A 13,111-nucleotide genomic window follows, 5' to 3' on the forward strand; every position below is an offset into this window, starting at 1 on the left:
TGCAGTCCATAGCATTTGAAAATCATCTATCTGATAAGGAATGGGAATATATAAAGAACACCTACCACTTGACAACAAAGACAAACATGATTAAAGAATGGGCAAATGCCTAAGAGTACCAACTTAGGCAATCAGCTGATAAAGTATTCGTGGAAATATAATGCATATCATAGTTGACTTAGACAATATCATATAAAAACTTCAAAGTTGCTAAGAGACTAGGTCCTAATTGTTCCCACCACAAACACACACAAAGATATAGGTGTTAGCTAAATCTACAGTGGAAATCACACTGCAATATATAAATGTATCAAGTCAACATGTCATACACTTTAAACTTACAAGCTGCTATATGTCAACTATATCTCAATAAAATTACCATTTTAGTGAATTCTCTGGGGGTCAAGTGATTAGGACTCAGTCCTTTCACTGCTGTAGCCCAAGTTCAATCCCTGGTTGGGGAACTAAGATCCCACAACCCATGCAGCATAGAAATAAAAAAAAGTATTCTTTAAAAATAGTGGACAAAGAATTTGAATAGATATTCCTCCACAGGAGATATACAAACAGTCAACAGGCACATGAAAAGATGCTCAACATCATTTATCATAAGGGAAATGGAAATCAAAACTACAATGAGACAATACTTCACACACATTAGGATGGTTATAATGACAAAAAAAAAAAAAAGAAGATTGGCAAGGATGTGGAAAAGGTAGAACACTTGTACACTGCTGGTAAAATGGTAGAGCCACTGTGAAAAAAAGCTTGGCAGTTCCTCAAAAAACTAAACACAGAATTACCATATGATCTAACAATTACACCCACAGATATTTTACATACGGCTTCCTCCGTAGCTCAGTCGGTTAAAGAGTCTGCCTGCAATGCAGGAAACCCAAGTTTGATTCCTGGGACAGGAAGATCCCCTGGAGAAGGAAATGGCAACCCACTCCAGTATTCTTGCCTGGAGAATCCCATGGACAGAGGAGCCTGGCGGGCTATAGTCCACGGGGTTGCAAGAGTCAGAGACGACTTGGCGACTACACCACTATATATGTATATATGCACAGTTATTGAAAGCAGGGACTAGAACATACACTTGTTCACCAATATTCACTGCATTCGTTGCCCATCAACAGCCGAAAGGTGAAAACAACTCAAGTTTATCACCAGATGAATGAACACATACAATGAAATGTTTTTCAGCCTTAAAATGCAATGGAATTCTGACACATTCTCCAACAAGTATAAACCCTGAAAACATTATGCTAAGCCAAATGAGCCAGTAACAAAAGGACAAATACTGTATGATTCCACTTACATGAAATATCTAGAGTAAGCAAAAATCGCAGAGACAGAAAATAGATTAGAGGTTACCAGGCGCTGGGAGGAGGAGGAAATTGTGAACTATTGCTTAATGATAACAGAGTTTCTGTTTGGGGTGATGAAAATGTTTTGGTGATAGCTGTACACACTCTGAATATAATTAATACCACTAAATTGTACAGCTGAAAATGGTGGAAATGGCAAATCTTGTTTTATATATATATATTATATACATATTTTTTTAACCACAATTTTTACAGTTAATAACACAATATACCCAAAGCTGATGCTGGGAATGATTGAAGGCAGAAGGAGAAGAGGGCATCAGAGGATGAGACGGCTGGATGGCACCACCAATGCAACGGACATGAACTTGGCCAAACGTCAGGAGATGGTGAGGGACAGAGAGCCCTGGAGGGCTGTAGTCCACGGGGTCACAAAGAGTTGGACACGACTAGGTAACTGAACACCACCACCCAAAAGAATTGAACTGTACACGTCAAATGGGTGAATCATATGGTACAGGAATTATATCCAATAAAGCTGTTAGAAACAACTTACTAACCTAAAATTAAAATGAAATGAAGTGAAGTGAAAGTCGTTCAGTCGTGTCTGACTCTTTGTGACCCCATGGACTGTATAGCCCATGGAATTCTCCAGGCTAGAATACTGGAGTGGGTAGCCTTCCCCTTCTCCAGGGGATCTTCCCAACCCAGGGATCGAACCCAGGTCTCCTGCATTGCAGGCGGATTCTTTACCAACTGAGCTGCTTCTGCTGCTGCTGCTAAGTCGCTTCAGTCGTGTCCGATTCTGTGCGACCCCATAGACGGCAGCCCACCGGGCTCCCCCATCCCTGGGATTCTCTAGGCAAGAATACTGGAGTGGGTTGCCATTTCCTTCTCCAATGCATGAAACTGAAAAGTCAAGGTGAATTCGCTCAGTCGTGTCCGACTCTTTGCAACCCCATGGACTACAGCCCACCAGGCTCCTCCGTCCATGGGATTTTCCAGGCAAAAGTACTGGAGTGGGGTGCTATTGCCTTCTCCAACCAACTGAGCCAATGGCATTAATTAAGTATCACTAGTTTAGCATGTATGATAACTGGGTAAAGGCTGAGCCGAAATTGACCTTGGCATACTTATTTTAAAATTAACATGAAAGTCAAGATTGTAGAGAAGTCTAACCTCCTTAATTAAACCTCTACCTATTTAAAGTTTACTCTAAGGTTCTTCCAACTCTAAAATTCTAAGATTTCAACTATTTAAAAAGCACTCTTTGCAGCTTCCCTGGTGGCTCATTGGTTAAAAAAAAAAAAAAAAATCCACCTGCCAATGCAGGAGACACAGGTTTGATCCCTGGTCCAGGAAGATCCCACAAGCAACGAAGCAACTAAACCCATGCACCACAACTACTGCGTCTGTGCTCTAGAACTCAGGAGCAGCAGCAACTGAGCCCAAGAGCTGCAACTACTGAAGCCGGCCTGCCCTAAAGCCTGTCCTCCACAACAAGAGAAGCCACCACCATGCCAAGCCCACACCACACACCTGCAACTAGACAAATGCGCACAGCAGCAAAAACCCAGTGCAGCCAAAAAATAAATAAAAAGCACTCTTTAGTTATAGACTTTTTTTTTTTTGGTGCCACACAGCTTGTGGGATCTTAGTTCCTAGACAAGAGCTTGAACCCCTGCCCTCAGCTTTTAAGGCAGAGTCCTAACCACTGGACCACCACTGAATTCCCTAAAGAGACCTTCTTTACACCACTTTTGTGGTCCTAATTCAACACAGTCAAGATACTAAATGCATCTGCAAAAAAATTTATATTTTCTTCAAAGCAGTACCTACATCAATTTCAGAATACTCCAGTTTCCCCTAACCTAAAAGTACCATATACTCCATCATAACCAAATGTATCAAAGTGCTACACACTTACTAGTAACTAAGCATAACACTGGCTTTTCTTTTTTCATAAGCAAAAGTGTTATAAGCACGAGGCCAACCTCCTCACTTTACAAGTGAGGATGAAAGTGAAAGTGTTAGTCCCTGAGTTCTGTAGACTCTGTGACCCCATGGACTATAGCCCGCCAGACTTCTCTGTTCATGGATTTCTCCAGGCAAGAATACTGGAGAGTGTAGCCATTCCCTTCTCCGGAGGTTAACCCGACCTAGGGATTGAACCCAGGTCTCCTACATTAGAGGCAGATTCTTTACCATCTCAGCCAGCAGGGAAGCCCCCACAAGTGAGGATATTGAAACCAAAGGAGGTGCTGTGCCAAAGAAAACAGCCAGGGACTACCCTGGTGGTCCAGTGGCTCAGACTGCACACAGCCAATGCAGGAGGTCCAAGTCTGATCCCTGATCAGGGACCTAGATCCCACATACCGCAATTAAAGAGTTCACATGTCGAAATTAAAGATCCTGCATGCTGTAATGAACACTGGAAATCGAGTATGCCACAACTAAGACCCGGTGCAGCCAAATAAATAAATAAAACAAAGTGAACAGTCAACAATACCACTAAGAAGGAATTCAAGTCTTTCTAGTTTCCAATTCTGGTTGCCTATTTAATTTAGAAATCATCTCTTTTCAAGGATAATTAAAGCCTGAGAGAGGAGGAGCAATAAGAGAAAATCAACAAGGAACAGAAGTAGCAATAAGAGAAAAGTATACTCAAGACAATCTAAGGGAAATTTAAAACACACACACACACAACCATTTAGAAGGGGAAGTGAAGATGGAGAAGATATAGAATAGAGGAAAAGGAAAGTCACTAGTCAAAAGAGGAGAGTTGTAAGCAGAGTGATCAAACTACCAAATTCGGTAGAAAAGTCTGAGAGAACAGACTGAAAAGTGACTGGATTTGGCAATTAGGAAGTCACTGCTCACCTAACGTACAGTGTGGGGTTAGCAGGGCAAGTAAAGAGTTAACGATAGGGGAACCAAGAAGCTTCACTGCTCTTTCTTTAAGAAGATGAACAGAGAAGATAGATATAAAAGGAGAGTTCTCTGGCGGTCCAGCTGTTAGGATTCCAAGTTTTCAGTGGTTGGGAAGCTAAGATTTTGCAGAGGGCAAACTCACCAAAAAAAAATTTTTATGTGTGGATCAGCTAGAAGACACATAAGAACACAGTCTCTTCTCCTATATTGGAGAATATCTACAGGAATTTCTCATCCTGAAAGATAGGCAGAGAGAGAAAATAATACAACGCTAAACGGTTTACAAGATAGCAAAATACCTACCCATGCTTACCACAGCATGGGATTGAATTCCCTTTCATAAAGTGATATAGGTTATGGCATGAGACAGTTGGAGAAGGGAAGCAGCATTTCTTATTTTTGAATCCACCAACATTTAGAAAAGAACTGTGCAGAGGAAGCACTAATAAATATTTGTTAGCTGGACATTTTAGTTCTCCTTCCGAAAGTCCTATTATCTGTCCTATTAATGTCCCCATACCTTTCTAGCTGCTCCCATGAGTGCATATTGGAATAGAAACTGGGTCTAACACAAAACAATTCCAGTCAAACAATTACTATATTGAAATTAAGAGCAAGCAATAACTGTTGTGTTCTAGTATTCCTGATGAGGTAATGTATTCCAAAATGTTCATATCATTTATTTACAGGCTTATTTCTAACCTTACATAGACTACATATATATATGTATTGTTGTAATCTTAGCTGTCATATCCATCTCACAGACCGAACAAAAGTTTAAAAAAAAACAAAGTCAAGTTAAGTCTACTGCACTCAAATGTCTACCAAAGTCACCGTTTAGAAAGCAATTAAAAACCTATTTAGATTATTTAACTAGGAGGAGGAAATACTTAGATAATATGAGTCTCTTTGGCATGTGTAAGTGCTATGCAAGACAGTCAAATCTCATGAATTTCTAGATACTATATTTATTTTCTTCATATTCACCTATACTTATTTTCTTCTAGAAGGTATCAATCAAATATTTCTTCTTTAGTAGACAGAAACTTAATATATGCAATTTATCCATCTGGAGGTCTCCATGTATTACTAATTTGTAACTGAAACCAAAACAATGTTATATTAATATATTCTAGTTTAGCTTAGCACTAATTTTTTTTTTCTAAACTTCATCAACAGTTCTCATCTAAATTTACTGGGAAAAAAACTTCTTTCTTCCTTTTTGGCAGAAGGAAAAGGAAAATGGCCCAAATAAAAGTACAAACTAAATAAACATAATACGAGGTGAGTAAGACACTTAATTAAATAACATATCATCCTTAAGACTAAGAATAATCAATAAAGAAAAGCGTGCAAATTTTAAGAAAAAGGTTTTGGGTAGTTACTGAGAGCATAAAAATAAGAAAATTTGGTTATCAGTACTAACTGATTAGAAGGTCCAGAATAGGTTACAACTGGCACAAAAAGTAAGAAAATAAATAAAGTAAAATCTAAGAAAAAAATCTTAGATCCAATAGTTCTCAAACTTTTAAGGTACATAAACTTTACTTAGGGGAAATCTGTTTAAAATGCAGATTCTTAAAACTCAATGCCACTCAATATTAAGTGGGTCTGGGTTGGTGTCCAGGAATCTGCATTTCAAATATAATCTTCTCCAATTCCATAATACTGCAACTATGTTAAATAGTCTATTTATCCAGAATCACACAGAATGCAAATCTCCTTAACTCAAGACAGTACTCTTCCTAGTACACCATTTAAACTATTTTGTAGTTAAAAGGCCTGAGACAAAGAAAGAATAAGTTACTAATACATAATCTGCTGTATTGAGCAATTTTAGAATTCTTTATTATTAATTCATTTAGTAACTCTTAAATTCTTGTATGTGCCTAGCAATATGCTATATTACAAAACAACTTAAGATATGAACCCTGTCTTCTAGAGGTAATTATCAATTAGGAGGACAGGTGAAGTGAAGTCAAAGTTGCTCAGTCATGTTGGACTCTGCAATCCCATGGACTATATAATTCTCCAGGACAGAATACTAGAGTGGGTAACCTTTCCCTTATCCAGGGATCTTCCCAACCCAGGGACTGAACCCAGGTCTCCTGCATTGCAGGCAGATTCTTCACCAGCTGAGTCACAAGGGAATCCCCAGGAGGACAAGGCAAATACACAAAACTAACCATCAAAAGCAAGGCAATACATGAGTAAGCACCAAAGGAAGCGGTACAGCCACTACCCTAAAGCAACCTACACACTTGCTGAGATTCCTGTCAAATTCACAGAACTAAAAAGGAGAATCCTAAAATTTACAAGGAATGATAAAAGACCCAGAATTGCCAAAGTAATCCTGAAGAAAAAGAAAAAAAAATGGCGGCATAACCCTCCAAGACTTCAAACAATACTACAAAGCTACAGTAATTAAAACAACATGGTACTGGCACAAAAACAGACATTTAGATCAATGGAACAGAAAGAGAGCCCAGAAATAAACCCACATACCTACAGTCATTAACCTCTGAGAAAGGAGGCAAGAATATACAGCAGAGAAAAAGAGTTTCTTCAGCAAGTGGTGCTAGGAAAGCTAGACAACTGAAAGTAAACCAATGTAGTTAGAACACTCCCTCACACTACACAAAAATAACCTCAAAATGGCTTAAAGACATAAATATAAGACATGACACCATAAAATTCCTAGAAGAGAACATGCACAAAACATTCTCTGACATAAACCCTAACAATGCTTTCTTAGGTCAGTCTCCCAAGGCAACAGAAATAAAAACAAAAATAGGGACTTCCCTGGTAAACTAGTGGTTTAGACTCTGCACTTCTACTCCAGGGCATGTGGGTTCAATCCCTGGTTGGGTTCAATCCCCAGTCAGGGAATTAAGATCCCACATGTTGTAGCCAAAAAAATAAATAAGCAAATAAAAGCAAAAATGGGATCTAATCAAACTTAGAAGCTTTTGTACAGCAAAGGAAACCATAAACAAAATAAAAAGACAAACTAAGAACTGGAAGAAAATACCTGTAAATAATATGACCAATAAGGACTTGATTTTCAAAATATATAAACAGTTCATGTTACTCAATAACAACAACAACAACAAAAATCAAAAAATGGGCAGAAGACCTAAACAAACATACAGATGGCCAATAGGCACATGAAAAGATGTTCAACTTTACTAATTACTAGAGAAATGCAAATCAAAAGCTGTAATGAGGTATCATCTCACACCAGTCAAAATGGCCATCACTGAGAAGAACATAAAAAATAAATGCTAGAAAGCATGTGGAGAAAAGGGAATTCTCCTATACTGCCGATGGGAATATAAACTGGTGCAGCCACTAATGAAAGCAATATGCTGGTTCCTTAAAAAACCAGAGTTGCCATATGATCCAGCAATTCCACTCCTGGGCATGTATCCAGAGAAAACGATAATTTGAAAAGATACAAGCACCCCAATGATCATAGTACTATTTACAATGGCCAAGACATGGAAGTAACCTAAATGTCCAACATCAAACTAACAGATAAAGAAGATGTGGTATATATACAAATAGAATACTACTCAGTAACAGAAAAGAATGAAATAATGCCATTTGCAGCAACATGGATGGACCTAAAGATTATCATACTAAATGAAGTTTAAGTCAGAAAGAGAAAGACAAACACCATATGATATCACTTGTATGTGGACCCTAAAATAGGATACAAATGAATTTATTTACAAAACAGAAACAGATTCATAGACTTAGAGAACCAAAGAGAAAGGCAGTGAGGGAGAGATAAATTAGGAGTTTGGGATTAGCAGATACAAACTATTATATATAAAATATATAAGCAACAAGGTCCAACTGTATAGGACAGGGAACTATATTCAATATTCTATAATAAAGCATAATGGGAAAGAATATGAAATATGTACAGCTGAATACTTTTCTGTATATCAGAAATTAACATAACACTGTAAGTCAACGACAATTTTTTTTTAAAAGTGATATGGCCAGTTATAAAATTAACTAATTTACACTGACTTCATTCTGTACCTTTTATAATTAAAACTTACCCATCAGAGAACAATAATCAATTTTTTCTCTTTCACAGTTAAGAAAGTTGGCCTTTAATATAGTAAAGCTGGAATAAACATCTCTCTCCCCACATTTTACACACACGCACACCTACACCCACTCCAACAATACCACCATCACCACAATCCATATGCCATGATAGCTTTTGTAGACAACGTGTGTGTTGCTCAAGAGATGTATGTAAAACTGAAACCTTGTCAAGTGAACTATTTCAAATGCAGGAAGAATCAGCTGACACCGATGAGGCAGAATCAGCTAACATGGGTGCCAACTGAGCCATGGACACAACTGAGCCAGATAAGGAGAGAGGATTAAGAAAGGATGTAGGTCTCCTGAACTCCTTTGGGTCCTGGAGAACTTTCCAGGTTTGGATCCCCAAAATGAGACCATTCGAAATACCATTAACTCCCCGGCCTCTGAGGCCAACAAAGATGGCAGGAAGGACAAGAAAGATGAAAACAAGAACAAAGACTAGAGGAAAAAAGAGTAGCTGAGTCTGCTTCCTCATATGGTGGAGAAGGACACAGGGTTAGATCTGTTATTTGTAACCATTACAACCTAAATAAACAGCCTGGCGACTTAAATTTAAAAAAAATTTTTTAACAGAAGCTGACTCTTAAATAAGTATTGCATTATATCGCATCCTTTTATTAAAATTAAGACTTCATTTACAAACCAAACAAGCATGTATTTTCTATAAATTCTAATTTCTGCATACCAACTGTTCTTAGAATTAAGGATCCGAGAACTAGATAGAATAAGTGGGAAAGAGGAACCCAAAAGAAATAGGATTTATCCATGACCCCGTAGAGGGATGTGATGTCAATCTTCCAATGTTATTTCCCTGTCAGCTGCACCATGTGCACCTGTCTAGTTACATCATTGCATCTGTACATCCCAAGTTCACACAGGCCCTCTCTAGCTACCTTACACTTAATGAAACTGCACTAACCACTCCAATATTAGGCAAAGTTTTGCACATTTAGAACCATGACATCTGCATAACAAGTGCTGTACTAAGATCCTGTCAAGAGTTCAGGCTTCTTTTCAAAGGTTAATCTGAAGACACTAACTCTATCTCATGTACCCAATTAGACTGAGAAGCTGTTGCCTACATTAACATGGTAGGTAACATGGTAGGTGCAGGTTGTAATTTTAGCTCCACAATTTACTGTGTGGTGAGTTATTATTTAAATTCTCTGTACTTCACTCCAGGCTTCCCAAGTGGCTCAGATGGTAAAGAATCTGCCTGCAACGCAGGAGACTCGGGTTCAATCCCTGGGTGGGGAAGATCCCCTGGAGAAGGACATGGCAACCTACTCCAGTGTTCTTTCCTGGAGAATTCCATGGACAGAGGAGCCCGGTGGGCTAAAGTCCATGGGGATGCACAGAGTACTTCCCTCTCTATAAAAGGAGCATTACTGAACCTGGAGTAAAGAACTGTCAAAAGGATCAAATGAGAAAATATATGTAAGGCTACTAGAACAGTTCCTGGCACATAGCTAGCACTCAGTAAATACTGTTGTTACTATTATTGTTACAGATCTGAAATCCAACTTCACAAATTTTAGCATCTGGTAATTAGTAATACTGAAGAAAAAAAGATGACTATTATCACTTTTAAAGTGATTAATCTATCCCTTTTAAGGACCATTATTCTAATATTTCATTTACCAAACAGAAATCACATTTTTTAAGTCAACTGATCTTTCCCTTACTTTTATCAGTTCTAATCACAAAATAATAATTCTGTCAACTATAAATTAGAATCTGTGTTGTAGAAAAGTCAAGAATAACCAACACTGAAAAGTGTATGCTCTGAGATTTCTGCTCTTAGAATGACTGCTTAAACTTAAAGCCTTTTACTGTCTTCATATTTTACAGGGACCAACCACATGGCTTATTACTAGAGAATTTAAAGAGGTAACACAATATAAAGTAATCTACAGAAAAATCATTCACTTTTCCCCAAAAGGAATTGTGATGATTAGTAATATTAAAATATCAGTGTTAAAATACATTCAGAAGTTCATATTATTTTAACACAACTATCATAAACATAACAGACATCAATCAACAACATCAAAAGCACAAAAGTTCAAACTTTTTTTCAGTGTTTTCCAAATGGAAACATGAAATCTCCATATCTAACACAAGAAATGAGAAATTTACTGAATGTGAAAATATGCAGTTTTTACATGGAACTATGCAATCTCCGAATCTAACACAGCATTGAGAAATTTATTGAATGTGAAAATTATACTTATTAAGAAAAAATAACTGGAAAGGTGTTATGTTGTCCTCTATTCATTTCTAAATGTATAATCTATCTGGCCATCCTAAACCCAATTTAAGAATTATATGCATAATTCACTCCCTAAAATTTCTAAAAGCAAATCACCAAAAGACTGCTGGGAAAGTAATTGCAAACAAAACGAGGTTTTTTCCTAAAGGTGTCTGAGAACTAAGAAAAAAATATCCTAAAGAAAGGATTTCTCTTTAAGTTTCAGTAAAATGTCAAAAGACTTTCAGGACTCAAATCTCCTAGAAGTCTTGATGTGAGGTCAAAGTTGCCTCAATGACAGGAAAGCCAATAGAAAGCCAGATTACTAAATGAAAACTTACCGAAAATACTTCTAAGCCCAAAAGTAATTCCAAAAGTATACAAAATATGTGTCCAGATTGAAAAGATGAAAATTACTAATATACTTCAAAACAAAATAATGGTAATAACGATTAACAGTAGTATACAATGTATTAAGAATCTCTCAGTTCTGCCTTCCTCAACATTTTTTGGAATAATCAAAGTACCAGGGATTCTCAAAGAGTGATCTACATCTAAAAATAAGCTTCAAGTGTGTGTTCTACAGTGGATATTCTTTCTGCTTACAGCCAAATCTGCTTCTTTATATTAAAAAAAAAAATCTACAGGTCTGTTCCCAAAGATCTCCTAATAGGCACTGTTCACTGGTGATTAAAATATTATTTTTAATCCCCGCATTACCTCACAGCTAAAAATGTCAAGATACCACACCCTACGTGTCTTTCTTCCCCCCCGCCCCGGTGGGGGGAGTGGGGGGTGGGGAATACGAGGTGTGGGGATTTGAAACTCCATGAAAACGTGAAAGGTTAGGTCTCCGGGAGGACGGGGAAAGGCGCGCAGGTCCGGGGCGATCAGGGGACGCGCGGCGAAGGGCGAGCGCAGGCCTCGGCCTCTGCGGGCTCCCACCCCGCCAGCCGCAGGGAAATGGCCCGGACGCGCCACCCGGGGCGACTCACCCGCCGCAGCGCTGACCAGCAGGACGGTCCACAGCAGCGAGGGCACCCGCCGGGGCCGCCGCGGCGACGAAGTCATCCCTAGGTCAGCCGAGGAGAGCAGAGAAAAAGAAAGACGGAAAGTGAATACGGGCGGAGAAACGCGGCCGGGAGGCTAGTCCTCGCTCTCGTCGGACTTCTCCGGCCCGTATTACAATGCAGTTTGAAAGGACAAATGGCAGATGAGAGGACCCAGCGGTAGAGTTTTCATTCCGCTGCACAAATTCCCTTCATTTCTCTCCCTAGCGGCTGGGGGTGTTCATTCGCCCAGGACTGGGTGCCTTGGCGCCCCAAACTGAAGGCATGTCCGTGGGGAGAAACACGGAGACGAGAAAAAAAAAAAAAGGCCCGCAGTTATTTCCCCCGTAGTTTCACGATATCGAAGAAATATCCAGGTCTGGGAGAAAACATATCCAGGGTGCCGAAGGGTGGGCAGCGGGCATTCGAGGAGCGCCGAGGATCAGAACAAGTTCCCGACTGCCGGGAAGGGTGAAGCCGGACGGCCGGCGGCGGCGCCCGGCAACCCGAGGCGCATCGCCTGTGCTCCGGGAGGGCAAGAATCCTTTTAAGTTTCGCTTCGGTGCTTTCCTTACTCCGATCTTGAGCACAGCAAATCCTCCTCCTCGACAGGATCGAAAAAGGTGCCTGCCTCCATGGACAAACCCACCGCCTTCACGCCTTCGCGGAACAATCCTGCGAGGGTTGGGCAGGTCCCGGCCGGAGGGCTGAGGGGCGGTGGGAAGCGGGGGAGGGGAGGGGTCGGCAGGCTGCTCTTTCTAGCTCTCCCGGGTGCGCTCCTCGCTCTTTCTCTTTTTTATTGCTGCCGCTCCATCTTGCCTGAGGTAAATTCCACTGTAAAAGCTTCGTCTTCTCCCTTCAAGGGCTCCTGTGAGCGAATCCCAACCCCCTCCCCAGAGGAAGACGCCGCCGCCGCCGCCGCCGCCGCCGCCTCCTTTTCCCGCAGCTCTAGGCTCCGGGCGGAGCTCGGGTGTCGCGGGCCGAGGGCGGGGGGCGGCGGGAGGGCGGATGTAGGTGGCTAGGGAGGGGGGTGGGCAGCGAGGCGGCGAGACACCCCGCGCCCCTCCGGGAAGCACTTCCAGAGGCTCCGAGCAGACCAGACACAAAGGGGGGAGTCGCCGCAGCTGCCAGTCTGCGGCGCTCCCGGTCACCGGAGTCGCCCCGCCTCCGCCGCCGCCTCCGCCTCCTCCTCAGTCTCCAGCTCTTCCCGGCCCTGTCTGTCTCCGGCCTGTGGTGCAGCGCGGGCGGCGGCAGCGGCGGCGGCGGCGCGACAAGACCCGCACTGCGCCTGCGCGCTCGCGGCCCCGCCCGTCCCCGCCCCTCGCTCCCGGGCTAGCTGAGGCTGACTCCCGGGCTCTCGCGCTGCGAGTCTCCCCCCAGCCACCGAGAGCAGGGCGGGGCTGGCCGCCCGCGATGGGCAG

At 41.2% G+C, this 13,111-nt stretch overlaps 1 protein-coding gene across 1 annotated transcript in view; it reads right to left on the bottom strand.

Moving 5' to 3' along the window:
* Positions 1–12,722, bottom strand: part of BMPR2 (bone morphogenetic protein receptor type 2) — a 150,055-nt gene extending 137,333 nt beyond the window's left edge. Inside the window, exon 1 of the mRNA XM_040228777.1 lies at positions 11,637–12,722. Coding sequence (XP_040084711.1) covers positions 11,637–11,712 — 76 coding nt within the window. The 5' untranslated portion in view covers positions 11,713–12,722. The remainder of the gene's footprint in view (positions 1–11,636) is intronic.
* Positions 12,723–13,111: the final 389 nt, after the last annotated feature.

The sequence above is a fragment of the Oryx dammah genome, unplaced genomic scaffold, assembly GCF_014754425.2.
Source record: "Oryx dammah isolate SB20612 unplaced genomic scaffold, SCBI_Odam_1.1 HiC_scaffold_27, whole genome shotgun sequence".
Lineage (NCBI taxonomy): Eukaryota > Metazoa > Chordata > Mammalia > Artiodactyla > Bovidae > Oryx > Oryx dammah.